Here is a 27851-nt window from a genome sequence, read left to right on the forward strand (position 1 = left end):
TGATTCCAAGGGGCTGTTTAATAGCAGAGGCATAGAAGAGATCCTGTGGATCTGTGACAGCACAGCAGTACAAAGCACAGCGGGAAACTGAGGCATGCATTGGAAACATACAAATCTTACCAAGCTTCACGCTCATCACGGCACGCACCTGTCATCCCTGCTGCGCTCTGATTGTAGCTCTGTGGGGCAGGGCCATCTCTTGGCTCTGTGTCTCTACAGGCCTGGCACAGTGCGGCCCTGGCCAGGGCCACTGGTGCTGTGGCCACACACGGAATCCGGAACATTGGTAAATGCTGGGGTTGGCCGGCTCCGGGCCCTGGGGAGTCCTTGGCAGCACGGAGGGCAAGGCCCTGCCTAGGACACAAGATGCCCATGCCGTGCCCAGCAAGGGACTTCCTGGCTCCTGCCAGAGCCATTTCTGGTGCCTAGAGCTGAACGCAGCAGTCTTAGTGAGGGGCACAGCCCGTGCTGCTGGCTGGCACGGCCAGAGCTGGATTTCTAGCATCACGTGGGTGTAGCTGCCCACCCAGTTTGCATGCGCCATTCCTGGGAGTGTGATACAGACCAGGTACCAGCCAGAGACTGGGATGGGCTGTCGGTACACACGGCTCCCTGCCTGGTGCGTGCATCAGCCACAGGCATGTATCTAGCTCCAGGGGGGCCAGCGGCCCAGCCCCGCAGTGACGGGCTCCCTGTGGGCTGCTGGTCTGAGTAACTGGTGCCCCGGCAAGGTGGGGCTCTGGGCACAGGTCTCTGGGCTGCAGAATCTTCTTCCGCCTGCCAGCCCCATGCCCCCGGGCACAGGAGCCAGGCTAGGCCGAGCCCCCAGGTACCTGGAAATGCACAGAAAGAGCAGAGATGGGGGCTCTGGCAGGCCATGGGGAGCACCATGCAGGGGCAGAAGGGTCCCCACAGAAGCTGGGCCGCAGGGACCCAGCGCAGGCCCCGCAATCCCACTGGCCTTCCATAGTGGGTGCCACAGCACTGACTGGGTGAGGAGGGGGTGGCTTTTATTCCACAGGAAATATGCCCCCCCCCCCCCAAAAAAAAAAAGCAGATGAGAAGAGCTTGGCCCATCTGTCCCGAAGCCTGACAGCTGGGGCAGGCCCAGGGGATGGCGCTGCGCAGGCTGGAGACCCCAGGGCCCAGGGTCTCTCAGCACCCAGGAGGCAACAAACATAGCCTGGGTCTGGCCGATGGCGACAGCTGGAGCCTGCGATGCCCCAGGCCATGGTGGAAGACAAGTCCGGGGCGGGCACGCCGGGCGTTTGCAGGGAGGCTGGCACAACGTGGGCTCTGCCCAAGGGGCCCTGGGGCTGACAGCTCCAGCCCAGGGCAGCGTCTCCTGGCCTGGGAGCCCGCGGTCCGTTACCGCTGCCTCTTGCGGATGCTGACGAGCTCCTGGTGAACGGTGCTGAAGCTGGGCCGTTTCCGGGGATCGTACTCCCAGCACCGCTGCATCAGCCTGTACACGTCCTCAGGACACTGCTTGGGGGGGTCCAGCCGCACCCCTGGGGAGAGAGGGCAACAGGCTCAGGGCCCAGGGCAGCCTGCCCCCAGGGCTGTAGAGAGCCGGAAACACCCTCAGCCCCTGGCGGCTGCTCACTGGAGGGGGATCCCCTGGGCTCCCTCTCGGTGGGGGCGGGGGGCAGGGGGTGGCTCCAGGCCTGGCAGCAGCCCAGGTACCTCCTGTTCATGGGGAGATGGGGCCTGGCCGGGGCAGAGCCTGCTTACCTTGCTCAATGGCTTCGCGCGTCTGGGTGTTGCTCAGGTGGGAATAGGGGGTGGCGCCGAGGCTGAAGGCTTCCCACAGCAAGATCCCGAAGCTCCAGACATCGCTCTCTGAGGAGTAGCGGCCTGGGGAGAGGGGGGCTTCAGGCAAGGGGCCGGGAGCATGGCTACCTCCAGCCCCTCGCCAGCTGCTCCAGCCATGGGGATAGCGTCCCCCTTGGGGCTCCTAGGCAGGCACTCACCGCGCTGCAGCTTGGGCAGCCCCCACTCCCTGCAGACACCGCCCTGGTCCAACGGGGACGCAGCATCTGGCCCCACCTTCCCATGGCCTCCCGCTGCCCCAGCCAGAGGGATCCAGGCAAGGGGACGCCGGGCGATCGGCCACCCCGGTCAATAACCGCATGCAAAGAGCTGAGCAGAGCTGTGGGGTGCCCGGCGCCCGCGTCCCCGTATTGGGCCTGAGGGACGCATGAGGAGCTGTGTGGTCTAGGGGACTCGTAGCCAGGACTCCTGGGTTCTTTCTTGCTGTGTGCAAGTGCTTTCCCCCGGTGCCCTGGCTGCACCCAGTGCTTGCATGGTGCTAGATGGCCCCTGGCGGTCTGCAGAGGGCACCAGCTCAGAGGGATGGGGCTGGGAGCCGCAGCAAACACCATACCGTAATTCAGTGCCTCTGGCGCTGTCCATTTCACAGGAATCTGCTTCAAGCCTCCTGTGGAGGCATAGACCCCGTCCTCCTCCTCCCGCGACATCCCAAAGTCACTGATCTTCAGCGAGTTCTTCTCCGTCACCAGGCAGTTGCGAGCTGCGAGGTCCCTGCGGGAGAGGAGCAGCTGAGCGCCAGGCCCTGCAGCCCGCCAGGCTACTGGCTACAGAGAATCTGGAGGCCCCAGCCATGACCCTGAGACGAAGCGGGACTGTTCTTAATGTTTCCTCTGAATACTGTAGGGGTGCCTCAGTTTCCCCTTTGCATTTCTTAAGTCTCTAGGTGGTGGGATAAGGGGTTGTCATTGTTGCAGAGCAAAGGGCCAGGGTACATAAATGGCCGACACTCTGTCTCCTGGCCACTGATGACTGGGGCCCTTCCCCCCTGCAAGGTGAGAGCTAAAGGGTTGGAGAACAAAGGAATCCGGTGACCTCCTGGCCTGGGAAAGGGACAAAGCCCAGAGGAGGAAGGGTGTAGAGTGAGTCAGTTGGAGCTGGCTGGAGACATGGAGTGAAGTGCAGATGGGGTTGTCTGGCTCACTGCCCCCCAAAATGGACCTGACTGTGCAGTCCTGTTCTCTGCACCTACAAGCTCTGTTTTAAACCTCTGTTTTACTGGCTGGCTGAGAGTCACATCTGAATGCAGAGTTGGGGGGCAGGACCCTCTGGCTTCCCCAGGACCCCGCCTGAGTGGACTCGCTGTGGGAAGCACACGGAGGGGCAGAGGAGGCTGAATGCTCCAAGGTCAGACCCAGGAAGGTGGAAGCCGTGTGAGCTTTTTCTGCCCTGCAGACAATCTGCTCCCAGAGAGGAGACTTCACCAGAGTCCTGACTGGCTTCACAGGGAGCAGTTCCAGAGCATCACCCGGGGACTCGGTGACAACCGCTCCTGACCCCATGGCAGACGGGCTCCTGCAGGCCAAGGGCACAAACGAGCTTGGAGAAAGTCGACCTGCCTGAGGACGCCTGCCCAGCCCATCTCCCTGAGGGCACTAGGGCCTGCTGTTTATCACCGGGCAGAGAAGTCTGGACTCTGGGCTCTAGTCACAGCTCCGGCTCTCTGGGTGACCCCGTCCAGGGCCCCAGTCCCCATCTGTCACATGGGACAAGGACACTCCCTTCCGTGGGAAGCCCTGGGGCTGGAGGGCTGCAGAAACGTAGTGAACCCAGGCAGAGACACCGCCAGGTCTCCAGGGTAAGGCCAGGGCTCTAACCCAGCGGGCATCTCACGGGAGCCTTCCCAGCTCTCAGGACAGGTACTCGCTGGCAGACCATGGCTGGTATCACCTGCAGCGCCCAGCACACTCAGGGGCCCCAATAGCAGCTGATGTCCAGGCATTGACTGGGATGCTCAGGGCCCTCTATCATGGCTGGGGTTTGGGCAGCGCCTGGTGGGGTGACCAGATGTCCCGATTTTATAGGGACAGTCCCGATTTTTGGGTCTTTTTCTTATATAGGTTCCTATTACCCTCCACCTCAGTCCCGATTTTTCACACTTGCTGTCTGATCACCCTAGTGCCTGGGGCACTCGGGGGCCCTGATCTCGGCTGGGGTCTGGGCAGCGCCCGGGGCACTCAGGGGCCCTGATCTCGGCTGGGGTCTGGGCAGGGCCCGGGGCACTCGGGGGCCCTGATCTCGGCTGGGGTCTGGGCAGCGCCCGGGGCACTCGGGGGCCCTGATCTCGGCTGGGGTCTGGGCAGGGCCCAGGGCACTCGGGGGCCCTGATCTCGGCTGGGGTCTGGGCAGCGCCCGGGGCACTCGGGGGCCCTGATCTCGGCTGGGGTCTGGGCAGCGCCCGGGGCACTCGGGGGCCCTGATCTCGGCTGGGGTCTGGGCAGGGCCCGGGGCACTCGGGGGCCCTGATCTCGGCTGGGGTCTGGGCAGGGCCCGGGGCACTCGGGGGCCCTGATCTCGGCTGGGGTCTGGGCAGGGCCCGGGGCACTCGGGGGCCCTGATCTCGGCTGGGGTCTGGGCAGGGCCCGGGGCACTCGGGGGCCCTGATCTCGGCTGGGGTCTGGGCAGGGCCCGGGGCACTCGGGGGCCCTGATCTCGGCTGGGGTCTGGGCAGGGCCCGGGGCACTCGGGGGCCCTGATCTCGGCTGGGGTCTGGGCAGCACCTGGGATGCTCGGGGCCCCTGAGCGCAGACTGGGTCTCTGCATGCTGCAGCAATGCACATATCTGTGGCTGCCTGTGGGGAGCGCAGTGTCTCAGAGCGAGCCTGGGCGGAAGGTCTCACCTGTGGATGCAGTGCTTGCTTTCCAGGTACTCCATCCCAGCAGCAGCATTCGCCGTCATCTTGAGCAGCTCCTTCGCCTTCAGCTGCAGCCCCTCGCTGCGCAGGAAGGTCAGGAAGTCCCCTCCTGTGTGGGGAGGGTCGTGCTGACCTCAGGGAGTTAGGGGCCTGGCTGCAGGCCTCAGGCGCCTGCCACCAGCCCTTGGGGGGAGTGCGGCTGGGACACGGGACTGGGGGAGGTTCATTAGGGTCCAGGGTGTGGGAAGCAGGGCTCACCGGGAGTGAACTGGAGGGAGGAGGGGCTGGGGGCCAGGGCCAGGGCAACAGCAGGCCAGGCTGCAAGGCGGGGGGACTCACCCTGCACCAGCTCCATGACGATGTAGATGGGCTGCTTCTGGGTGCAGACGCCAATGAGCTTGACAATGTTGGGGTGGCTGTACTGCTTCAGGATCCTGGGGGCAGAGACACGCCGGTCACCCCCTGGCCGTCACAGCCTGGGGCGTGAGCCAGTCGCAACAGCCAGCAAGGGGGCTTCTCTGTCAGTACATTTCAACAGCACGGAGGGCACCTACCCACCCGCCATCACCCTGGGCTTGGGGACCCACTGTCTGGGCTGGGTTTGTTTGGGATCCCCTGTCCCTGTCAGGTCTGGGTGGGGGGGTCTCTGTCTGGGCTGGGTTTGTTTGGGATCCCCAAACAAACTGTTCCTGTCAGGTCTGGGGGGTCCCTGGTCTGGGCTGGGTTTGGAGTCCCCCCAGGCTCCAGAAGATTTTGATCCAGAAAAACTGTTTTAATTGAAATTTAAGCAAGCCCAGAAACCCCAAAGCCCCCTCCCCATGGCTGGCAAATGGCCCCCCAGGGCAGAGTGTGGGCTGGGGGACAGAGAGTGGAGTGGACAGAGGCCCTTGGCACTGGGGGGAAGAGCGCGGCACTGGGGGGCAGAGCAGGGCGCTGGGGCTCCGTACAGACCTGGCTTCCTGCAGGAATTTGGCCTTGAGCTCCGGCGGGAGGGTTTCGCGGCAGGACTTCACAGCCACTGGGGTGTTGTCAGTGAGCAGGCGGCCGCTGAACACCTCCCCAAAGTTACCCTGGGAGACAAAGCAAATGCACCAGCTGCCTCTACCCCCAGTCGATCCCGGAGTCCAGCTGAGCCAGCTCCCTCTGCCTCGTGCCAGGTGGGGCATTAACATGGGCCAGGGCCTGTTCTGCCTCTGGCATGCCTGGACGCTGCTTCGGTGATTCAGGTCCCGTCGACCCCTCCTCCTAGGGGCTGACTGGGGAGTGGGCACCAGCCGCCGCAGAGTGACGGCACCAGCTGGGAACCGAGGGACCCATTTCTAACCACCAGAGAGGCTTCCTCATTGCCTGGGTCCTTACGTCACGGGTGGCCGGCAAGGAAGCGCGATGCCCCGAATGACCGGCTGGACGAGGGCTCCCAGCCTGGCAGCAAGGGTGTGCAGCCACGCTGCTCCCAGCTGGGTCAGCGCCAGGGTAACACAGCAGGAGCAGGGCAGTCTGTGGCCTGGCAGAGCTGTCAGAGAGCCCGGGCCCAGCCTGACCCCCAGACGCCCCTAGCCTCAGACAGAGAGCCTGGCACAGACAGCAGCTCCCTGGCGCACTGGCAGGTCCTGCTGGGCTCTGGCTGCAACAAGGGAAGTTAGAAATCCTGCCATTCAGTACCTTTTATTAAATTGAAACTAATCTGCATCGTAACGCTGCCTGCACACCCTAACCCTAACCCCCCACGATCCTGGGCCTGCTGCGCGCTTCCTCAGAGCAGTGCCCCAGCAGTGGCCGAGCCCATGCCTGCCCTGGGGGCACTCACCCGCCCGATGCGCTCGCCCAGCACCACGTCCTCATGGTTCAGCACCCATTTGTCCTGGGGAAGGAAGGCAGGAGTCAAAGAGCAGGAAACTATCCAGCCCCAGCATTCCCCGCCCTGCCCTCACCCCCACCCCCGAGGGAGCCCTTTGTCCGCAACGCCCAGCCCCTGGGGAGCCGTGCAGTGGGGCCAGCGTGGTACCTTGGGGATGGGCTTGGCCAGGATGATTCCGCTCTTCTTGGTGACGGGCTGCTGGGTCTGCAGGAAATGGTCGATGAGCAGCGGGATGGTGCAGAAGCCCTCGCCCTCCAGACGGTACATGTCCTGGGAGAGGTGGAGGCGCTGGGATCTTACTCTGCCCCTGCCCTGCCCTCCCAGCCCTGCTCACAGACCCCCCAACCTGCCCTGTATAGACCCCCATGCCCCCTAACCTCCCCCACATACACCCCCCACCCCTACAGCTCAATGCACACCATACACCCTCACCCAATACACCCCACGCACACCCCCTATCTCCCCCATTCCCGGTAGAACTACAGATTGCAGGTCAGCACCAGTGCCTGCCAGGGGCCTGGCTAGGCCTGGCCTTGGGAGCCGTCTCTCTGGCTGCTGGTGCCGGGGATTGTGACGATGTGAGGCAGCAGGGAGGGGGGAGTGTTGACCTGGGAATGTGCCTTGGGGATGGGAGACCTGAGAGCCTGTAACCTGAGCCAGGACGGGGAGGGGGAGGTAACACCTCTGCCTGGGAATGCGGACAGAGGCTGCAGGAAGGAAGTTTCAGTTTGGTGCTGGGTGGAGGAACGCAGGGAACCCCAGGGCTGGGGTCTAAGCTCCCTGCTCCCCCAGAAGGACTTGACTGAGGGGTCCTGGTTGTACCCACAAGCTCTGTTGTGGACTGTGTTCCTGTTGTCCAATAAACCTTCTGTTTTACTGGCTGGCTGAGAGTCTCAGTGAATCCCTGGAAGAGGGGTGCAGGGCCTGGACTCCCCCACACTCCGTGACAGGGATGCCCAGCCTGGGGGAGCGTTTGTGAGTGGCTGGGACGAGGGTCCAACGGGGCACAAGGAGTGGCAGGAAAAAACCCCGGCCTCGCATCACAGGTCCTCCAGCCCCCGCCCATGGGCACTCCCCTCGGAGCTCCTGCCCAGGCTCTACCAGGCAGGCTGGGGTCCTATGTCCCAGCGGGGCAGGCAGGGGCAGCTGCAGGATGGCCCCGGAGCTGCCCCCAGAGCTGCCTGCGCTGCCCATGTCAGCGCCCTCCCGGTGCCCGGCCCCTGGCCCCACTCACGTCGCAGGCCTGGATGATGAAGTGCCGGGGCAGCCCGTCCCACAGCACACTCAGCACGTGCTCCTGCTTGCCCTGGCTCTCCCGCACCAAGAAGTCCCCACTGTGGAGCAGCAGCTCCTGCACCTCCGCCCGGGGGATGGCGCCGTGGTACCAGGTCTGCTGGCACAGGGGCTTCTGCACTTCGGGGAGGAGCGGCAGGGGGGGCGGCACCTGGGAGACAGAGACGGGGTAAGCGGGATGGGTAGGGGACCCCGTCAGCACCCACAGGGGGCTGCCCAGAGCAACGGGTACAGCAGGGACATCCAGGCCCCCTTCTCCACACAGACTGCGGGGCTCAGGCGGAGATGGGGAGGAGAGGGCAGGGAGGAAATGGGGAGGGAAGGGGTGAGGTGGGGAGAGGGAGTGGGAGTGGGCTGGGGAGGGGCGGCAGAAGGTAGTGGAGTGGGAGAGGGAAGGGGAGAGGGAAGGTGGGGGCAGGGAAGGGGAGGCAGTAGCGCTGGGGTACTCACTGAGTACTTGGGGCGGAAGATGCCCGAGATGTGATTCCTGAGGGTCTCCAACGCGCTGGCTCCTGGGCGCTCCTGCTCCTGCTCCTGCCAGGGGGCAGAGAGGGGCTGAGCTGTGTGGCTGGGAGTGTCCCATGCCCGAGTGCAGGAATGGCCTGGGCCGGGCACTGGGTGGGCTGGACTCTGGCCAGGTGCCCGTGGGCTGCACCCAGGGCTGGGCGTGGGGCAGGGCACCCTCACCACACAGCAGCACCCACATTTCTTAGCAAGGCCAATGCCCTGGGCAGCCACTGGGGCCAAGCTGGGCCTGGTGCCCGAGTGTCCCTGACTGTCTCCAAGGCAGGGCACTGGGGGTGGCTCAGGGCAGGGTGCTGGGGGTGGGGCAGGGCGGGGCACTGGGGGTGACTCAGGGCGGGGTGCTGAGGGGGTGGGGTAGGTCAGGGCGTTGGAGGTGGGGCAGGGCAGGGCGCTGGGGGTGGGGCAGGGCGGGGCACTGGGGGTGACTCAGGGCAGGGCGCTGAGGGGGTGGGGTAGGTCAGGGCGTTGGAGGTGGGGCAGGGCAGGGCGCTGGGGGTGGGGCAAGGCATGGGGGTGGGGCAGGGGGGGCACTAGGGGTGACTCAGGGCAGGGCATTGGAGGTGGTACAGATGTGACACAGCAGGGAGGAGGAGTGTTGACCTGGGAATGTGGCAGGGGAGTTTCAATGGGAGACCTGAGAGCCTGTCACCTGAGCCAGGAGGGGGAGAGGGAAGTAACACCTCTGTGGGCAAATGGTGGTGCACCCCCTGTGACGAAGCGGGACTGTTCTTAATGTTTCCTCTGAATAGTGTGGGGTGCCTCAGTTTCCCCTAGGCAGTTCTTAAGTATCTAGGGGGTGGGGTAAGGGTGTATGATCATTGCAGAGCCCTAGAGAGCAGGTGTGTGCAGGGGTCTGGACACAGAGAATGGCCGACACCCTGTTTCCTGGCAACTGATGGCCTGGATCCTTCCCCCCTGCAAGGTGAGAGCTAAAGGGTTGGAGAACAAAGGAATCCAGAGACCTCCTGGCCCAGAAAAGGGACAAAGCCCAGAGGAGGAGGGGCTGGAGGGAGTTTCAGTTTGGGACTGGCTGGGACATGGAGTGAAGTGCAGACGGGGTTGTCTGGCTCACTGCCCCCCAAAATGGACCCAGGTGAGGGGTCCGGTTCTCTGCACCTACAAGCTCTGTGTTAGACCATGTTCCTGTGGTCTAATAAATCTTCTGTGTTACTGGCTGGCTGAGAGTCTCATCTGCCTGCGAAGTTGAGGGGCAGGACCCTCTGGCTTCCCCAGGACCCCGCCTGAGCGGACTCGCTGTGGGAAGCGCACGGAGGGGCAGAGGAGGCTGAATGCTCCGAGGCAGACCCAGGAAGGTGGACGCTGTGTGAGCTGTGTGTCCTGAAGACAGGCTGCTCCCAGAGAGGAGACTTCCCCAGAGTCCTGACTGGCTTTATGGGGAGCAGTTCCAGAGCATTGCCCGGGGACGCCGTGACACCCCCACATCCCTGGGGTCCTGCTTGGCCCTCCATTTCAGGTGCACCCTCACCACAGGCACCTTGAATGGTGTCCCGCCCACCCCGTCAGGGTCAGGTAGGTATCGGGCACCACCCGATCTGGGGCCACCACCTCGGACCGAGCCAGCGTCACCTCCGCGCCCGTATCCCGGTATCCATGGACCTTCCTCCCATCCACCTCCTGGGGAACAAGGCACTCTCTCCGGAGGGACAGCCCCACGCCCACCCTGTAAACCGAGAACCCTGAGTCCAGAGCCTCCAGCCCTCTCGCGGGGCTGGCCGGGGGTACTCTTCCCTCCGGAGCAGGTGATAAGCTGGCAGCCCCCTTTGCCTGGGCCGTCTGCCCCTCGTCCAGCTGGGTCTCTACCCAGTTAACCCTGGGTAGGTTGGGTCTGCTCAGTCTGTCGCTGAGCCTGGGGCACTGGGTCCGTACGTGGCCTCTCTGGCCACAGTGATAGCAGCTCAGGTCACGTTGGTCCCCTTGAGCGGGTCGGATGGTCCTGACGCCAGACGTTCCCCTTGGGAGGCGGTTCTCCACATTTCCCCGCTGGGAGGCCCCATGGTGACTCTCTCTCTGCATCGGGGGGGCCTGTTCTTTTGGGATTCCTCCCGGCTACCCCCTGACCGACTGTTCACAAACTCGTCGGCCAGCTGCCCTGCATGCTGGGGGTTCTCTAGCTTTTTGTCCACCAGCCACAGCCTCAGGTCGGATGGGCACTGTTCATACAGTTGCTCCAGTACGATTAGGTCAAGCAGGTCCTCTTTAGCTTGGGCCCCAGCAGTCCACTTGTGGGCATATCCCTGCATCCGGTTGGCCAGTTGTAGGTAGGTGACCTCAGGCGTTTTACGCTGACTCCGGAACCTTCTCCGGTATATCTCGGGGGTCAGCCCAAACTCACGGAGCAGGGCCTATTTGAACAGTTCATAGTCCCCTGCCTCCGCCCCTGTCATTCGGCTGTACACCTCCACGGCTCTGGGGTCCAATAAGGGGGTGAGAAACTGGAGCCTGTCTGCAGGGTCAACCCTGTGCATCTCGCAGGCATTCTCAAAGGCTGTCAGGAAGATATCTATGTCCTCCCCCTCCTTCCGCTGGGCCAGGAAGCACTTGTCAAAGCTCCTTGCAGTCTTGGGTCCCCCCTCACGCACCGCAGCCGGGGCCCCACTGCTCCTCAGCCTGGCCAGCTCCAGTTCATGCTGATGTTGTTTCTCCTTCTTCTCCTGCTCATGCTGACGCTGCTTTTCATGATCCTCCAGCTCCCTCATTTTCATCTCCCTCTCCCATTCCAGCCGCCTCCGCTCCAGGGATGGGGAGCTCCACCGGGAGGATCCCCTGCTGGCTGCCGGGGTCAGGGTGCCCTCGGTATTCGCTGGGCTTCCCCCAACCCGTCCCCCAGGCCTAGGTAGGAAGGGTCTCGGGATGTCCTCAGCAGCAGTCTGGGCAGGGCGCTGGGGGTGGCGGGATGCTGGGGGTGGGGTGGGGCAGGGCTCTGGGGGTGGCGGGCTGCTGGGGGTGGGGTGGGGCAGGGCAGGGCGCTGGGGGTGGCGGGATGCTGGGGGTGGGGTGGGGCAGGGCAGGGCTCTGGGGGTGGCGGGATGCTGGGGGTGGGGTGGGGCAGGGCAGGGCGCTGGGGCTGGCGGGATGCTGGGGGTGGGGTGGGACAGGGCAGGGCTCTGGGGGTGGCGGGATGCTGGGGGTGGGGTGGGGCAGGGCAGGGCTCTGGGGGTGGCGGGATGCTGGGGGTGGGGTGGGGCAGGGCAGGGCGCTGGGGGTGGCGGGATGCTGGGCGCTGGGGCTGGTGCAGTGGGGGACGTGCTCACCGTGGAGGAGAGGGAGTTCCTGTCGTCCTGCAGGGGCAGGCCTGGACGGGGGGTGCGGGAGCCCAGCTGGTCCAGCTTGTGGTGCAGTACGTCCCGCTGGGCTTGCAGCTTGGCCTGGGCGCACAGGGAGACCTGGAAATGCAGCTGCGCCTCCTGCAGAGCCTGGCGCTTCCCCAGCAGGTGCACCCTGTGCCAGACAGCAACAGCCGCGGCTCAGAGCTCCCCGCCCGCCCAGAGCTCCCGGCCCAGAGCTCCCCGCCCGCCCAGAGCTCCCGGCCCAGAGCTCCCCGCCCGCCCAGAGCTCCCCGCCCGCCCAGAGCTCCCGGCCCAGAGCTCCCCGCCCGCCCAGAGCTCCCGGCCCAGAGCTCCCCGCCCGCCCAGAGCTCCCGGCTCAGAGCTCCCCGCCCGCCCAGAGCTCCCGGCCCAGAGCTCCCCGCCCGCCCAGAGCTCCCGGCCCAGAGCTCCCCGCCCGCCCAGAGCTCCCGGCCCAGAGCTCGCCCGCCCGCCCAGAGCTCCCCGACCGCCCCACCCGGCTGCCCCAGTCACGGGTATCCCTGAGCAAATGGGCATGGACTGGCATTTCCAGTCCCCACCCCACTTCCATGTCACGGGGGACAGAATCCCCAGCACTGCTGCCTCTGGCCAGGGTAGGGGAATACCCTGCTGAACCCCACTGGGCCACAGTAGGCACAGATCCGAAGTCACACTGCATCCCTCCCCCCATCACACTGCTCCCTTTTCTCCCCCGCTCACAATACTCCCCCTCCCTCCAGATCTCTCATGGACCCACTTCTCAGGTTCTCACCAAAACCCCTCTATCCCTGGGTCCCACCACCCCTTGTCTCACTACCCCCACCCAGGTCACATCCCGCACCTCCCTGCTTCCGGGGCCCCCCCACCTCACTGCTCCCTGCCCTCCCATCTCACCACTCCCGGGGCCCCCCACCTCACCACTCCCTGCCCCCTTCTCACCGGTCCCTCGGGCCCCCCATCTCACCGCTCCCTGGGACCCCCCATCTCACTGATCCCTTGTGATGTTATTGACATAAATTGGGACCATATAGATCATTGTTGCAACCAAGGTCCTGTAATGGCACCAAATCTTGTATAAAGTGTTATGGTTGGCTGGTTAGGATTATGCTATCTGTATGCATGTATCATTTTTGTATTTAAAGTTATAAGTATTGTCTCTGTACTGTCTGTAGCTCAAACTTGTGCTGTGTTTCTGGGTGACACCCCAGACAAGCTGGTGTCAGCTCTGCCTAGCCTGCTGGATGGCCCATTAAGGACCATCAGCTACACACCTGACCCATTGAGAGAAGGCAGACACACCTGGGGACTCAGCCAAGCATGCAGGGACCTGCCTATGGACAGAACTCTGAGGTTTTTCCAGGCCATGGGATGGGCAGCTTGTCTTTGGGACAAAGAAAGCAGAGACCACATGGCAAGAGACTACACAAAGCTGCTGCAGCTCCTCCATGTGGTCTTCAATCCTGCTTCCTACCTCTGGAGGGGTACAATTTGCTACAATTGGAAGCTCTACACAAAGGACTGAAGGACCCACCCCAGCTGGGCATGTTCTCTGGAGACCTGATTTGAACCTGCAGCTTATTCCATCACTGCTACAAGCCTGAACCAAGAACTTTGCCATCACTGTATGTCATTGATTCCGTTTAACCAATCCTAGCTCTCATCTCTATCTTTTTCCTTTTATGAATAAACCTTTAGATTTTAGATTCTAAAGGATTGGCAACAGTGTGATTTGTGGGTAAGATCTGATTTGTATATTGACCTGGGTCTGGGGCTTGGTCCTTTGGGATCGAGAGAACCTCTTTTCTTTTACTGGGGTACTGGTTTTCATACCCATTCGTCCCCATAACAAGTGGCACTGGTGGGGATACTGGGAAACTGGAGTGTCTAAGGGAATTGCTTGTGTGACTTGTGGTTAGCCAGTGGGGTAAAACCAAAGTCTTCTCTGTAAGGCTGGTTTGGTTTGCCTTGGTGTGCAAAGGAACCCCAGCCTTGGGCTGTAACTGCCCTGCTTGAAGCAATTTGTCCTGAATTGGGTCCCACCAGAACCAGCATCATTACATCCCTCCCCCCATCTCACCGCTCCCGGGGCCCCACGCTCTGCTCCTCGCCCAGGAGCTCGGCCTGCAGGTCCTGGACACGCTGCCCTTTGCTGCTCATGGTCTGCGTGGCAGTGGCTAGTTCCTCCTCCATGGCCGTCAGGCTGCAAGAGATAGCACCATCTAGTCCGGGGGTCCCCTGCTGGGCCTGACACCCCCCGGGGGTTCGGGAGCCAGCCAGTGGCTGCCCAGGGCCCAGCTGCCGGGTCTGACACCCCCGGGGGTTCGGGAGCCAGCCAGTGGCTGCCCAGGGCCCAGTGCTACAGCCCTCCCAGGGCCCCTCACGTCCTGGTGCCCGCCCCTGCCCTGTACCCACGTGTGCTGCACGCTCTCTATTGTCAGCTCATTCAGCTGCAGCTCGTCGGCCTCCAGGTTCTCGCTCTCCTCCAGCAGGCTCTCGTCGAAGGTCACCGTGGGCGGGATCTCGCTCACACACCTAGGGGGACAGTGCTCTGAGCGTGCTTAAAACCAGCCTCCAGCCCTGGCTGCGCACACAGACCTGGGGCAGGAACGGGGAATCCCTGCTGCCTTTCTGTGCCCTGCCCTGCCAGCATCCACCCCCAGGAGGGCAGGACTCTGACAAAGTGGGAATTGTCCGGCATGTTTATGAATTCTGTGTGTGCCTCAGTTTCCCCCACACTTTGCATTGCTGCCCAGTGGGGAAATGTGTTACATTTGCTCTTGCGGGCAGCGCAGGCCATGAGGGGAGGGTGTGGCCAGCTGTTTGGGCCAGGGGCTGGAATCTGCTGAAAGTGACTCCACGGCAGTGCAGAATCCCAGAGAGACCAGGATCTAGCAAACCACCCCAGCGGGAGGAGGTGCCCCCGCAGCAGGGAGACCCCAGCTTGAGAACAGGGGCCTGAGCTGGGACAGGCAGGGCACAGTTTTCAGAGGAACAGCCGTGTTAGTCTGTATTCGCAAAAAGAAAAGGAGTACTTGTGGCACCTTAGAGACTAACCAATTTATTTGAGCATGAGCTTTCGTGAGCCACAGCTCACTTCATCAGTGTGGGCTCTGGGGAAGTGGCTGCTCTCCCCCGGGCACTAAGGAGCCCAGGAGCACCAGAGCCCGATGGGGGGGTGTGACGAAGTGGGACTGTTCTTAATGTTTCCTCTGAATAGTGTGGGGGTGCCTCAGTTTCCCCTAGGCAGTTCTTAAGTATCTAGGGGGTGCAGTAAGGGTGTATGATCATTGCAGAGCCCTAGAGGGCAGGTGTGTGCAGGAGTCTGGACACAGAGAATGGCCAACACCCTGTTTCCTGGCAACTGATGGCCTGGGCCCTTCCCCCCCTGCAAGGTGAGAGCTGAAGGGTTGGAGAACAAAGGAATCGGGTGACCACCTGGCCCGGGAAAGGAACAAAGCCCAGAGGAGGAGGGGCTGGAGGGGGTTTTCAGTTTGGGGCTGGCTGGGACATGGAGTGAAGTGCAGACGTGGTTGTCTGGCTCACTGCCCCCCAGAATGGACCCAGCTGAGGGGTCCCGTTCTCTGCACCTGCAAGCTCTGTTTTAGACCATGTTCCTGTCGTCTAATAAACCTTCTGTTTTACTGGCTGGCTGAGAGTCACGTCTGACTGCGAAGTTGGGGTGCAGGACCCTCTGGCTTCCCCAGGAGCCTGCCTGAGCGGACTCGCTGGGGGAAGCACACGGAGAGGCAGAGGATGCTGAATGCTCCGAGGTCAGACCCAGGAAGGTGGAAGCTGGGTGAGCTGTGTGTCCTGAAGACAGGCTGCTCACAGAAAGGCGACTACCCCAGAGTCCTGACTGACTTCATGGGGAGCAGTTCCAGAGCATCGCCCAGGGACTCCGTGACAGGGGGTTACTGCAGCCTGGCTGGGGCATTGCGCTAACGGTGGCCAGAACGGACGGTGATTTAACCTTGGCTTCCCTGTGCTGTCCTCAGGCCTTCCAGCGTACCAGGAGCCCTGCAACTCCTGGCTGGATGCCTCGCTCCCTGCAGAGCACAAGGCTCCCCAGACTCTGCTCCATGGGGCTCGCAGGGGGAAGCAGGCGGCTGGAGCCCAGGAGGCGGGGAGGCTGCGGGCCCCACCGGAAAGCAAAGCGGGCCCTTGGGAGCGGTTCCTCCAGGCGGCTGTTCAGAAGCGGGGTGTAGCTCCGAGCCTGGGGGGGCGGGAGGAGCCGTACCTGTGCTGCTGGAGGAAGCTGTCGTATTCTGTCGCGGGATCGATCGCCTGGATGGCGCGGGTGATCTCCTGGTGCACGGAGCCCACCTCCTCCTGAACCAGGCTGCTGACCTCGGCGTACTCCTGCAGGATCTCCTTCCTGTGGGGCACAGGTACCATAGCCCGGACCGTCCCCCCAGCCACAGCCCCCAGCCAGGCCTGCCACCGACACTGCCGTGAGCCCTCTCCCCTGGTGGCCTGGACCTATTGGGAGGGCGAGCCCCATGGGGCAGCTGCACACGGGGCCCTGAGCCCGACTCCCCAGGCCAGATCTCACCCCGTTGGCCCCAGAAACACGCCTGCAACTGTGAAGTGGGAGCTCGCGGACTGAGCGTGCTCATGTGCGCTTGGCAGCGGCTGTGCTCTCTGTGCCCTCCACGCTGCCTGCATCCCCCGGCACTGTGGCTGTAGCACTGGGCAGCATCCCTGCCGCACACATGGGTATGGCAGGGGCTGGGTATGCCGGCGGCAGGGGCTGGGTATGGCAGGGGCTGGGTATGCCAGCAGCAGGGGCTGGGTATGGCAGGGGCTGGGTATGCCGGCGGCAGGGGCTGGGTATGGCAGGGGCTGGGTATGCCGGCGGCAGGGGCTGGGTATGGCAGGGGCTGGGTATGCCGGCGGCAGGGGCTGGGTATGGCAGGGGCTGGGTATGGCAGGGGCTGGGTATGCCGGCAGCAGGGGCTGGGTATGGCAGGGGCTGGGTATGCTGGCGGCAGGGGCTGGGTATGGCAGGGGCTGGGTATGCCGGCAGCAGGGGGTGGGAATGCCAGCGCTGGGGGTGGGTATGCTAGTGGCAGCAGCAGGGGCTGGGTATGCCAGCAGTGGGGGTGGGAATGCCGGCAGCAGGGGGTGGGAATGCCAGTGGCAGGGAGCTGGGTATGCTGGTGGCGGGGGTGGGTATGCCAGCGGTGGGGGCTGGGTATGCCGGTGGCAGCAGCAGGGGGTGGGAATGCCAGCGGTGGGGGTGGGTATGCTAGTGGCAGCAGCAGGGGCTGGGTATGCCAGCAGTGGGGGTGGGAATGCCGGCAGCAGGGGGTGGGAATGCCAGTGGCAGGGAGCTGGGTATGCTGGTGGCGGGGGTGGGTATGCCAGCGGTGGGGGCTGGGTATGCCGGTGGCAGCAGCAGGGGGTGGGAATGCCAGCGGTGGGGGTGGGTATGCCGGTGGCAGCAGCAGAGGGTGGGAATGCCAGCGGTGGGGGTGGGTATGCCAGTGGCAGCAGCAGGGGGTGGGAATGCCAGCGGTGGGGGTGGGTATGCTAGTGGCAGCAGCAGGGGCTGGGTATGCCAGCAGTGGGGGTGGGAATGCCGGCAGCAGGGGGTGGGAATGCCAGTGGCAGGGAGCTGGGTATGCTGGTGGCGGGGGTGGGTATGCCAGCGGTGGGGGCTGGGTATGCCGGTGGCAGCAGCAGGGGGTGGGAATGCCAGCGGTGGGGGTGGGTATGCTAGTGGCAGCATCAGGGGCTGGGTATGCCAGCAGTGGGGGTGGGAATGCTGGCAGCAGGGGGTGGGAATGCCAGTGGCAGGGAGCTGGGTATGCTGGTGGCGGGGGTGGGTATGCCAGCGGTGGGGGCTGGGTATGCTGGTGGCAGCAGCAGGGGGTGGGAATGCCAGCGGTGGGGGCTGGGTATGCCGGTGGCAGCAGCAGAGGGTGGGAATGCCAGCGGTGGGGGTGGGTATGCCGGTGGCAGCAGCAGGGGGTGGGAATGCCAGCGGTGGGGGTGGGTATGCCGGTGGCAGCAGCAGGGGGTGGGAATGCCAGCGGTGGGGGTGGGTATGCCGGTGGCAGCAGCAGGGGGTGGGAATGCCAGCGGTGGGGGTGGGTATGCCGGTGGCAGCAGCAGGGGGTGGGAATGCCAGCGGTGGGGGTGGGTATGCCGGTGGCAGCAGCAGGGGGTGGGTATGCCAGCGGTGGGGGTGGGTATGCCGGTGGCAGCAGCAGGGGGTGGGAATGCCAGCGGTGGGGGTGGGTATGCCGGTGGCAGCAGCAGGGGGTGGGTATGCCAGCGGTGGGGGTGGGTATGCCGGTGGCAGCAGCAGGGGGTGGGAATGCCAGCGGTGGGGGTGGGTATGCCGGTGGCAGCAGCAGGGGGTGGGTATGCCAGCGGTGGGGGTGGGTATGCCGGTGGCAGCAGCAGGGGGTGGGAATGCCGGGGCGGGGCTCTTACAGGACAAGCGCCATCTCCTGGTGCAGGCCATGCAGGGAGCGGTGCAGGGCGGGCAGCGCCTGCTGGAAGTGCAGCGTATGGTGCAGCTCGGCAGCCTTGAGGGCCAGCACGTACTGGTTGTGCAGGGCGTAGAGCTTCCACAGGCTCCGCACGTACTTGTCCTTGGCCTTGTCCCGGTCCTTGTCTGGGGGGAGAGCGGCAGCTGGGGAAGTCCTGGGAGAGGCACCCCAGCCCAATTCCCCGCGGCCCCTGCTGGCGGGAAGGGAGCACTAGCGTTGCCAGGTGTCCGGTTTTTGACTGGAACGCCCAGTGGAAAAGGGACCCTGGCGGTTCTGGCCAGCACCAACGACCGGGCCGTTAAAAGTCCAGTCAGCGGCCCAGCAGGGGCCTGGGGCAATCAGGGACTGGGAGGCTCCACGCGCTGGGAACTGTGACCAGTGGGCGCTGCAGGGGGAGGTGCCTGCGGTGCAAAGGCAGTGCACACCGTGCAGAACCGCCTGGCCGCCCATGCACCTAGAGGGCGCAGGGACCTGGCGGCCACTTCCTCGGAGCCGTGGTAAGTGCTGCCAGGAACTTGCATCCCAACCCCCTGCACCCCAACCCCCCCGGTCCAGCCTGGAATCCCCTCCCGCACCCCAAACCGCTCATCCTCGGCCCCAGCCAGAGCTCTCCCCCCGCCACACCCCAACCCCCTGCCCCAGCCCAGTGAAAGCAAGTGACGGTGGGGGAGAGCGAGCGACGGGGTGTGTGTGGGGGTGTGTGGAGCAAGCACGGGCGGGGCCTCGGAGAAGGGGTGGGGCAGAGGTGTTCAGTTCTGTGTGAATAGAAAGTTGGCAACTCTAGGGAGCGCAGCCCGGGGGACTGGCCAGCGGGGTCACGGACCAGCAGAGCAGGCTGAGGTATGAGGAAGTGGGGATTTCCCCTTGCTATGCTGTATGTGAGTCTTACTGTTTTGCATGAATGCTGTGTATGCCTCTGTTTCCCTGTGTATTACACCAATGCCTAGGTGGTGGGAATAAGCGTGTGTGACCTTTGTGGGGGTTGCTCCAGCTGCCTGCATGGATGCTGTGGCCGCCCCTTCATCACCTGAGACCCAGGAGGGGGATGCAACCAGGTGACTCTGGCTGGGAAGCAAAACAAAGGCCAGAGGAGGAGCAACTGACAGGGCAGGGGCCAGGCAGCTGGAAGCGAGTCAGTCGGCTGGCTTGGGGCTCAGGGGGCTCCCCTCCCCCCAAGATGGACTTGGCTGAAAGTCACAGATTTCTGTGCTAACGAGCTCTGCCCTACGCTGTGTTCCTGTGGTCTAATAAACCTTCTGTGTTACTGGCTGGCTGAGAGTCCCGTCTGACTGCAGAGTTGGGGGGCAGGACCCTCTGGCTTCCCCAAGACCCCACCTGGGCGGACTCGCTGTGGGAAGCGCACAGAGGTGCAGAGGATGTTGAATGCTCCAAGGTCAGACCCAGGAAGGTGGAAGCCGTGTGAGCTGTGTGTCCTGCAGACAGGCTGCTCCCAGAGAGGAGACTTCCCCAGAGTCCTGCCTGGCTTCGCAGGGAGCAGTTCCAGAGCATCGCCCGGTGACGCGGGGACAGAAGAGCCTTGCTAGCAGCCAGAGCCAGGGAGTGGCAGAGCCGCAGGGAGCTTGGGGGTCAGGCCTGGCCTCAGCCAGAGCAGCCCCATTGCTGGCATCCTGGGCAAGCTTGGTGCTCCCCTCAGTGCCACTCACCCCAGCTCAGGCTGGGAGCAGCGTGGGGCAGGGGTGGGGCAGGGCACCCACCTTTGCTGGCCTCCTGGAACTTGCGCTTGGCCTGGGCACTGTCCCGGGCCAGGCTCCGGTACTGCGACTTCAGCTTCTCCAGCTCCTGCTGGTTTGTCTGTGAATGACACAGAAACGCTTGGTGTGAGGAGCGTAACCCCTGTGCCCCACAGCAGGGGCTGGGCAGAGCCCCAAGGGAGGTGACTGGGGGACAGGACAGAGACCGGAGAGGTGATTGGGGGGTTGGGCAGAGGCCAGGGCAATGAGGGGGATGGGCAGAGCCGGGGGAGGCTGTGAGGGGTGGGCAGAGCCTGATGAAGATCATGGGGGGCGGGCAGAGCCAGAAGGCTGAGGGGGCAGAACCGGGGGAGATTGTGGGGGGGTCCGGCAGAGCCTGTGGGAGATAATGGGGGGGTGAGCAGAGCCATGGGGGCGGGCAAAGCCAGGCGGATGCCGGGGGGGGCGGGCAGAGTCGGGGGGAGGCCGGGGGGGCGGGCAGAGCCAGGCGGAGGCTGGGGGGGCGGGCAGAGGCGGGGGGAGGCGGGGGGGCAGGCAGAGCCAGGCGGAGGCCGGGGGGAGGCCGGGGGGGCGGGCAGAGTCGGGGGGTGGCGGGGGGGGCAGAACCGGGGGAGATTGTGGGGGGGTCCGGCAGAGCCTGTGGGAGATAATGGGGGGTGAGCAGAGCCATGGGGGGCGGGCAGAGTCGGGGGGAGGCCGGGGTGGGCGGGCAAAGTCGGGGGGAGGCCGGGGTGGGCGGGCAGACCCGGCAGAGTGGTGGCCGGAGCCAGAGGCAGCGCTTGGCCCCGGCAGAGTATCCCAGGCCTGGTTCAGCAGGCAGCCCGGGAATGAGGGCGCCAGGCCGCAGTTGCCCCAGGGAAGAAGGGCCTCTCCCGGGCGAGGAAACACCCGGCCCCATGGCAGAGAGGGCCTCACGCCTGCCGCTCCACGCTGCCCACAGCTCCCGTGAGGCTGGCCGGGCAGGGGCCCCGCTGGGTACGGCGCCCTGGAGCAGCCCCAGGGGTTGGGGGTCGCTGGGGGCCCTGCTGGTGGGGGCACGGGGCCCTTCCTACCCTGACATAGTCCTGGCTCAGCTGCTGCCACTGCTCGCTGTAGGCCTTGCGGAGCCGCTGCTTGTCGCGGATAAGCAGGCTCAGCTTGCTCAGGGGCCCGGCGGCCAGGTCCTCTGCATGGCGCCGCAGGATCTGGCTCAGCACCTCCGTCTGGTTCGCCAGCACCCACCAGGACTGCCAGGAGAGGGGAGAGCTCAGCGGGGCCGGGAGCACGGCGGGAGCTTGCGGGGGCTGAGAGTGTGTGGGGGAGGCAGTAGCATGGAGGCAGAGGAGCTCGTGTGGCTGAGTGTGGGGGAGCCTAGGGGAGGGCAATGGGGAAGCCGAGGGGTATTTTCTGGGGGGCCTGAGCAGACTCCAGGGGCCCAGCTGGGCTCTGGGGGTGACTGAGATCTCTGACCCAGGCCCTCTTGGTGCCAGCTGGCAGAGGGCCCAGAGCTGCCATGGGGTTACAGTGAGCCCCTGGGGCAGAGGTACATACTGGGCACCCCAGAGTGTCCCATGAGGTCTCTACTGAACGCCTGGCTCATGCTGGCCGCCCTCCGTGCAAAATTGCAGTGCATCCACCACACAGGAGCTCCCGAGCTCCCCAGATAGCGATGTGCTCTGGGCCTGGGGCCGAGCTGTCGGTCCATCTGTGTCTGTCTGTCAGTCTGTGTACATGTGTCCTGAGCCCTTCAGGGGCCCCGGGGATGCCCACTGAGTCTGAGCACAGGGCTAATCCAGTGAGGGTAAAGTCTCCGGGGGAGACCTAAGGTCCATCCAGCCCAGTGTCCTGTCTGCCGACGGTGGCCAGGGCCAGGTGCCCCAGAGGCAGTGAACCAAACAGGTAATGATCAAGTGATCTCTCTCCTGCCATCCATCTCCACCCTCTGACAGACAGAGGCTAGGGACACCATTCCTCACCCATCCTGGCTAATAGCCATTAGTGGACTTAACCTCCATGAATTTATCCAGTTCTCTTTTAAACCCTGTTATAGACAATGGCTGGAGTGTGGGCTTTGAAACGGCGGGGCTCCAACCCTGCTCTCCGACCCAAGCCCAAACCCGACACTGCCAGTCGTAGCCCACAGCCCAAGCCCCACGAGCCTGTCAGCTGGCCTGGCTCTGAGACTTGTCCCCCGGGGGTGGGCCCTGCATGGAGATGCTTGTAGGGCTGGGGGCTGGTGCTAGCCTGGAAAGCGAGAATGGGGCCCACGGCAACTTGTGTTGTTGGGCTGGAGCTAGAGCAGGGGGTCGGGAGCTGAAGGCAGGTGGGAATGAGGTGCCCACAGCCCTGGGTACCGGCGGGAAGAGTCCCAGCCGTGCTACAGGTACCCGCTGTGCTGCCCTCCCTCGCTGCGCCCAAGGGCACTTTAAGGGATGGCTCCGGGGCTCCTCGCACTCAGCAGCACCTCTGCGGGGCCCAGCCTGGTCTGGCCCAGAGAAGTAAAGCCCGGGGGGCTTTCACCTGCCTTTGCACCTCCTGCGTCTGCCCCACAGCATCAGCTAGAGCAGCCTCAGAGCTGCAGCCAGCACCTTCCCCACCGGGGCAAGGGGCAGCCCGAACTGAGCACGGGGTGGGGCCCAGGGTCCTGCGATGGCCCCACAGTGCTCAGGGCCCTGGGTGTGCTGTCTGATGGGAATGGGCTGCCTTCCGGCCCCTTACGCAGCAGGGGCCCCTCTCTGCTGACACCCGTCCCAGGAACAGGGAACGCAAAGGGGTTTGGACTTTGTCCTCACCCATAACTATGTCACATTTGGGGACAATGTATACCTTCAAGTCAGCAGCACTGCTATGGGTACCCGCATGGCCCCACAGTATGCCAACATATTTATGGCTGACTTAGAACAACGCTTCCTCAGCTCTCGTCCCCTAATGCCCCTACTCTACTTGCGCTATATTGATGACATCTTCATCATCTGGACCCATGGAAAAGAAGCCCTTGAGGAATTCCACCATGATTTCAACAATTTCCATCCCACCATCAACCTCAGCCTGGACCAGTCCACACAAGAGATCCACTTCCTGGACACTACGGTGCTAATAAGCGATGGTCACATAAACACCACTGAATACCGGAAACCTACTGACCGCTATTCCTACCTACATGCCTCCAGCTTTCACCCTGACCACACCACACGATCCATCATCTACAGCCAAGCTCTACAATACAAACACATTTGCTCCACCCCTCAGACAGAGACAAACAGCTACAAGATCTCTATCAAGCATTCTTACAACTACAATACCCACCTGCTGAAGTGAAGAAACAGATTGACAGAGCCAGAAGAGTACTCAGAAGTCACCTACTACAGGACAGGCCCAACAAAGAAAGTAACAGAACGCCACTAGCCATCACCTTCAGCCTCCAACTAAAACCTCTCCAGTGCATCATCAAGGATCTACAACCTATCCTGAAGGACCTGACCCATCACTTTCACAGATCATGGGAGACAGGCCAGTCCTTGCCTACAGACAGCCCCCCAGCCTGAAGCAAATACTCACCAGCAACCACACACCACACACCAGAACCACTAACCCAGGAACCTATCCTCGCAACAAAGCCTGTTGCCAACTGTGCCCACATGTCTATTCAGGGGACACCATCACAGGGCTTAATCACATCAACCACACTATCAGAGGCTCGTTCACCTGCACATCCACCAATGTGATATATGCCATCGTGTGCCAGCAATGCCCCTCTGCCATTTACATTGGCCAAACTGGACAGTCTCTACGTAAAAGAATAAATGGACACAAATCAGACGTCAAGAATTATAACATTCAAAAACCAGTCGGAGAACACTTCAATCTCTCTGGTCACTCGATTACAGACCTAAAACTCACAAAATTACAACAAAAAACTACAAAAACAGACTCCAAGGAGAAACTGATTAATTGGAATTAATTTGCAAACTGGACACCATTAACTTAGGCTTGAATAAAGACTGGGAGTGGAAGGGTCATTATACAAAGTAAAACTATTTCCCCATGTTTATTTCCCCGCCCTACTGTTCCTCACACATTCTTGTCAACTGCTGGAAATGGCCCACCTTGATTAGCACTACAAAAGGTTTTTTTTCTCTCCTACTGGTAATAGCTCACCTTACCTGATCACTCTCCTTACAATCTGTATGGTAACACCCATTGTTTTATGTTCTCTGTGTATATAAATCTCCCCACTGTATTTTCCACTGCATGCATCCGATGAAGTGAGCTGTAGCTCACGAAAGCTTATGCTCAAATAAATTTGTTAGTCTCTAAGGTGCCAGAAGTCCTCCTTTTCTTTTTGCGGATACAGGCTAACACGGCTGCTCCTCTGAAAGGGGTTTCTGTTGCATCCCCACATGCCCTCTTCTCGGAGTCTTTGGAGCCAGCATGAGCCACAGCCTGCAGTATGCCCGCTCCGCCAGCCCCTCCTTTGCCTCCCCCAGCTTGGCTCTCCAGGCCGTGCCCAGGGGTCGGGGCCGGATGGCTGCAGGGTCTCTGCCTACAGAGCTGACCCAGCCTGGGGCAGGCATCCTACCTCACTGATCTGGCTTCTGTAGTCTCCTGGCAGGGGCTGCCCGAAGCCCTCCTGCTTCTCCAGCTGGCAGAATGTGTTGTGCAGCAGGGCCGCGTACTCCCTGTCGCTCTTGGCTCGCTGCACCATCCACTTCTTCATCAGCTCCAGGAGCCGCAGCTCAGAGTCCTGCAGCCGCAGCAGGGCGCTGTGTGCCTGGGGGCTGCACAGCTCCATCCCCAAGCCCATGGCACGAGCTGCAGAGAGCCGGCTCCTCTCCCCCCCCACAGCAGGCAGGGGCGGTGCTGTTGGAGGCCATGAGTAGAACAGTCACCCGAGAATGCCCCTTCCCCTGGCGCCGGGTGTGAACCGTATACCAGCCCCCAAGCCACCACCCTGTGCCCCATCCCCAAGCCTGCTGCAGCTTCCCCAGCTCATTTGCCTGTGGTCAGGTCCCCTTTGCATTTTCCAGGCTCGCCTCTCCCGCATTGTTTTTTGGGAGGGTCTGAATAGTTCCACAAATTCCCCAGTGGACTGTTGCCCCGACACCTAGCCGTGCAGCCCTGGGGGCAGGGGTTTTGGGGCACTGCCCCCATCGGGAGGATCTGGCCATGGGGTTTGTGGCTCAGTGACCACCCTGGGCCATGGGTTCTGGGGGGACTTGACTGGCTGGACAATAGTGACACATTGACACAGCCCCACAAAATCTGATTTGCAAAATGGATTCAAATCATGGGGGAAGGTGTTAGTCTCATGCGTGAGCGGCCTGGGCTGGGAGCCGCTCTCAGGCAGGGCTGCTCCGAGGTCACAGAGGGAGGAAGTGGTGGGTCAGAAATAGACTCTGGTTTTGCTGCTACTTGATGAGCCCCAGAGTGAGCGAGCAAGGGAGCCCCACACAGTGCGTGGGGGGATGCTCCCTTCCCCCAAGCCACTAGAGTCTGGGGCGAGGGGGCTCCAGCCCGAGCATATGGACTCACTGGAGTGGGAGGCACCCAGCCTGGCCTCAGAGGGGGGCAAATGGCGGCAGTCCTTGGCTCTCCAGGGAATACTGCAGGGCCGGGCTGAGCCCCACAGCCCCGGGGCAGGATGAGCTGGGCAAAGCAGAGGGGCAGGGTGTGCTGTGCCCCAGCAAGTTTGCAGATGACACTAAGCTTGGGGGAGAGGTGGAGAGGTGGAGGGTAGGGATAGGGGTCCAGAGTGACCTAGACAAATTGGAGGATTGGGCCAAAAGAAATCTGATGGGGTTCAACAAGGACAAGTGCAGAGTCCTGCACTTAGGACGGAAGAATCCCATGCACCGCTACAGACTAGGAACCGAATGGCTCAGCAGCACTTCTGCAGAAAAGGACCTGGGGGTTACAGTAAATGAGAAGCTGGATATGAGTCAGCAGCTTGCCCTTGTTGCCAAGAAGGCCAATGGCATATTAGGCTGTATTAGTAGGAGCATTGCCAGCAGATCGAGGGAAGTGATCATTCCCCTCTATTCGACACTGGTGAGGCCACACCTGGAGTATTGCGTCCAGTTTTGGGCCCCCACTACAGAAAGGATGTAGACAAATTGGAGAGAGTCCAGCGGAGGGCAACGGAAATGATCAGGGGGCTGGGGCACATGACTTATGAGGAGAGGCTGAGGGAACTGGGCTTGTTTAGTCTGCAGAAGAGAAGAGTGCGGGGGGGATTTGATAACAGCCTTCAGCTACCTGAAGGGGGGCTCCAGAGAGGATGGAGCTGGGCTGTTCTCAGTGGTAGCAGATGACAGAACAAGGAGTAATGGTCTCAAGTTGCAGTGGGGGAGGTCTAGGTTGGATATTAGGAAACACTATTTCAGGAGGAGGGTGGTGAAACACTAGAATGGGTTCCCTAGCGAGGTGGTGGAATCTCCATCCTTTGACATTTTTAAGGTCAGACTTGACAAAGCCCTGGCTGGGATGATTTAGTTGGGATTGGTCCTGCTCTGGGCAGGGGGTTGGATTAGATGGCCTCCAGAGGTCCCTTCCAACCCTGATCTTCTATGATTCTTGACGGCTGTAGTAAGGGCTGGGAGCCAAGGGGCCCAAGCTGGCTGAAGTTCCGGGGGGCAAGACCTGGCACCAGGGGGCTGAGAGGGGAGAGCAGCTCACCAGCGAGTAACAGGCGAGCAGAGACGCAGCCTAAGGGATGAGGATGTGGGCGGGCAGCACCTGCCAGGGGAGTACCACTGGTATCCCAGCCCCCCGGGGACAGCCTGATGCCCAGCCCAGCCCAGTCAGATGGTGCTGCATGGACATTAGCCATTGGGTCAGGGGACAGCCCCTCTGAATGGCTCTGAGGGGCCCTGTCTATAGGGCACTGGGGGTGGTGGGAAGTCGCTCTGAATGGCTCTGAGGGGCCCTGTCTATAGGGCACTGGGGGTGGTGGGAAGTCGCTCTGAATGGCTCTGAGGGGCCCTGTCTATAGGGCGCTGGGGGTGGTGGGAAGTCGCTCTGAATGGCTCTGAGGGGCCCTGTCTATAGGGCGCTGGGGGTGGTGGGAAGTCGCTCTGAATGGCTCTGAGGGGCCCTGTCTATAGGGCGCTGGGGGTGGTGGGAAGTCGCTCTGAATGGCTCTGAGGGGCCCTGTCTATAGGGCACCGTGGGGCAGTGAGCCCCCTGTTCTGCCCTGGCATCACTGCCCCAGGCACCTGCTGGCAAAGGGCCCGGAGGACCTGTTCCCCGAGGAGAGGGGCTGCAGCTGCCGTGGCCATGGGGGAGGGGAGACCAGAGGCTCCTGCAGAGCCGTGGCGGGCAGGACCCGGGCTGGGGTGCAGAACGAGGCAGAAAGGGAGACTCAGTCTGACCCTCTACAACTGGAGTCGGCTGGGAGGGAGTTATGTCCCCAGCACTGACCTCTCTGGACTCAGTGCTCAGGAGGGGCCGGGGGCCAGAGCTCCCAGCATTGAGCCCTTCTCCTAGGAGCAGGCGGTGACAGGAGGGGCTGGGTGCCACGTGCCCTGCGGCTGAGCCCTTAGCCCAGGACAAGGCTGTAAGAAAGGGCACCCCCCACCCCGGCGCTGACTCACGTGTCTGCAGCCCTAGCTCCCGGGAAGCAGGGGAGTCCTGTGAATCCCTCGTGGCACTGGGCTCCCCGGCCCCACGCAGGCAGCTCTGTCACTAGCCTGGATACTGCACAACCCCAGCTGAGAAAGAAGAACAGGAAACGCTACACTGACCAGCAAACCATTGCAAGACTTCCCGCACTTCCTGCTCCCCTCCCACCCCACCAGCGCCAGGCTGTGCGGTCAGCCCCCTGCAGAGAATAACGGGGTCGGGGAGCGGGGTGTGAAGCACCCTGGGACTCACCAAGACCTGCCAATGCCCCACCTGCTCTGGGAGAATGGCACTGACCCACCTGCCCTGTCACTGAGGGGAATCTGGGGGAAGCCACGCTGAGCCGAAGGAAGAGACAGGAGTTCCTTGGTGCT

At 62.8% G+C, this 27851-nt stretch overlaps 1 protein-coding gene across 3 annotated transcripts; it reads right to left on the reverse strand.

Annotated features, from left to right (window-relative positions):
- On the reverse strand, nt 1-27561 carry FES (FES proto-oncogene, tyrosine kinase). 3 transcript variants are annotated; one of them, XM_075133275.1, is made up of 20 exons: nt 27450-27561; nt 24437-24717; nt 20931-21104; nt 19882-19978; nt 18222-18291; nt 15904-16041; nt 14079-14198; nt 13744-13866; nt 11634-11820; nt 8287-8370; nt 7778-7987; nt 6691-6813; nt 6493-6546; nt 5637-5755; nt 5025-5119; nt 4671-4794; nt 2387-2544; nt 1735-1857; nt 1373-1511; nt 1-833 (listed from the first exon to the last, which is right to left on the reverse strand). In XM_075133275.1, exons 2-20 carry the CDS (start codon nt 24659-24661, stop codon nt 647-649), a joined length of 2550 nt encoding a protein of 849 aa, XP_074989376.1. In that variant the 5' UTR covers nt 24662-24717; nt 27450-27561; the 3' UTR covers nt 1-646. The 3 variants fall into 3 exon arrangements, with proteins under 3 accessions (XP_074989376.1, XP_048721953.2, XP_048721955.2); XM_048865996.2 differs by having other exon boundaries at nt 18108-18291; XM_048865998.2 differs by lacking the exon at nt 1-833 and having other exon boundaries at nt 1059-1511; nt 18108-18291.
- Nucleotides 27562-27851: the final 290 nt, after the last annotated feature.

Source organism: Caretta caretta, chromosome 10 (assembly GCF_965140235.1).
Source record: "Caretta caretta isolate rCarCar2 chromosome 10, rCarCar1.hap1, whole genome shotgun sequence".
NCBI lineage: Eukaryota > Metazoa > Chordata > Testudines > Cheloniidae > Caretta > Caretta caretta.

Coding starts and splice junctions, on each gene's coding strand:
- FES (XM_048865996.2), bottom strand. CDS start 24,661: ATGGGCTTGGGGATGGAGCTGTGCAGCCCCCAGGCACACAGCGCCCTG. Junction 6,547..6,690: donor TGGCCAAGCCCATCCCCAAG/GTACCACGCTGG, acceptor TTCCTTCCCCAG/GACAAATGGGTGCTGAACCA. Junction 1,512..1,734: donor GCGCGAAGCCATTGAGCAAG/GTAAGCAGGCTC, acceptor CTCTCTCCCCAG/GGGTGCGGCTGGACCCCCCC.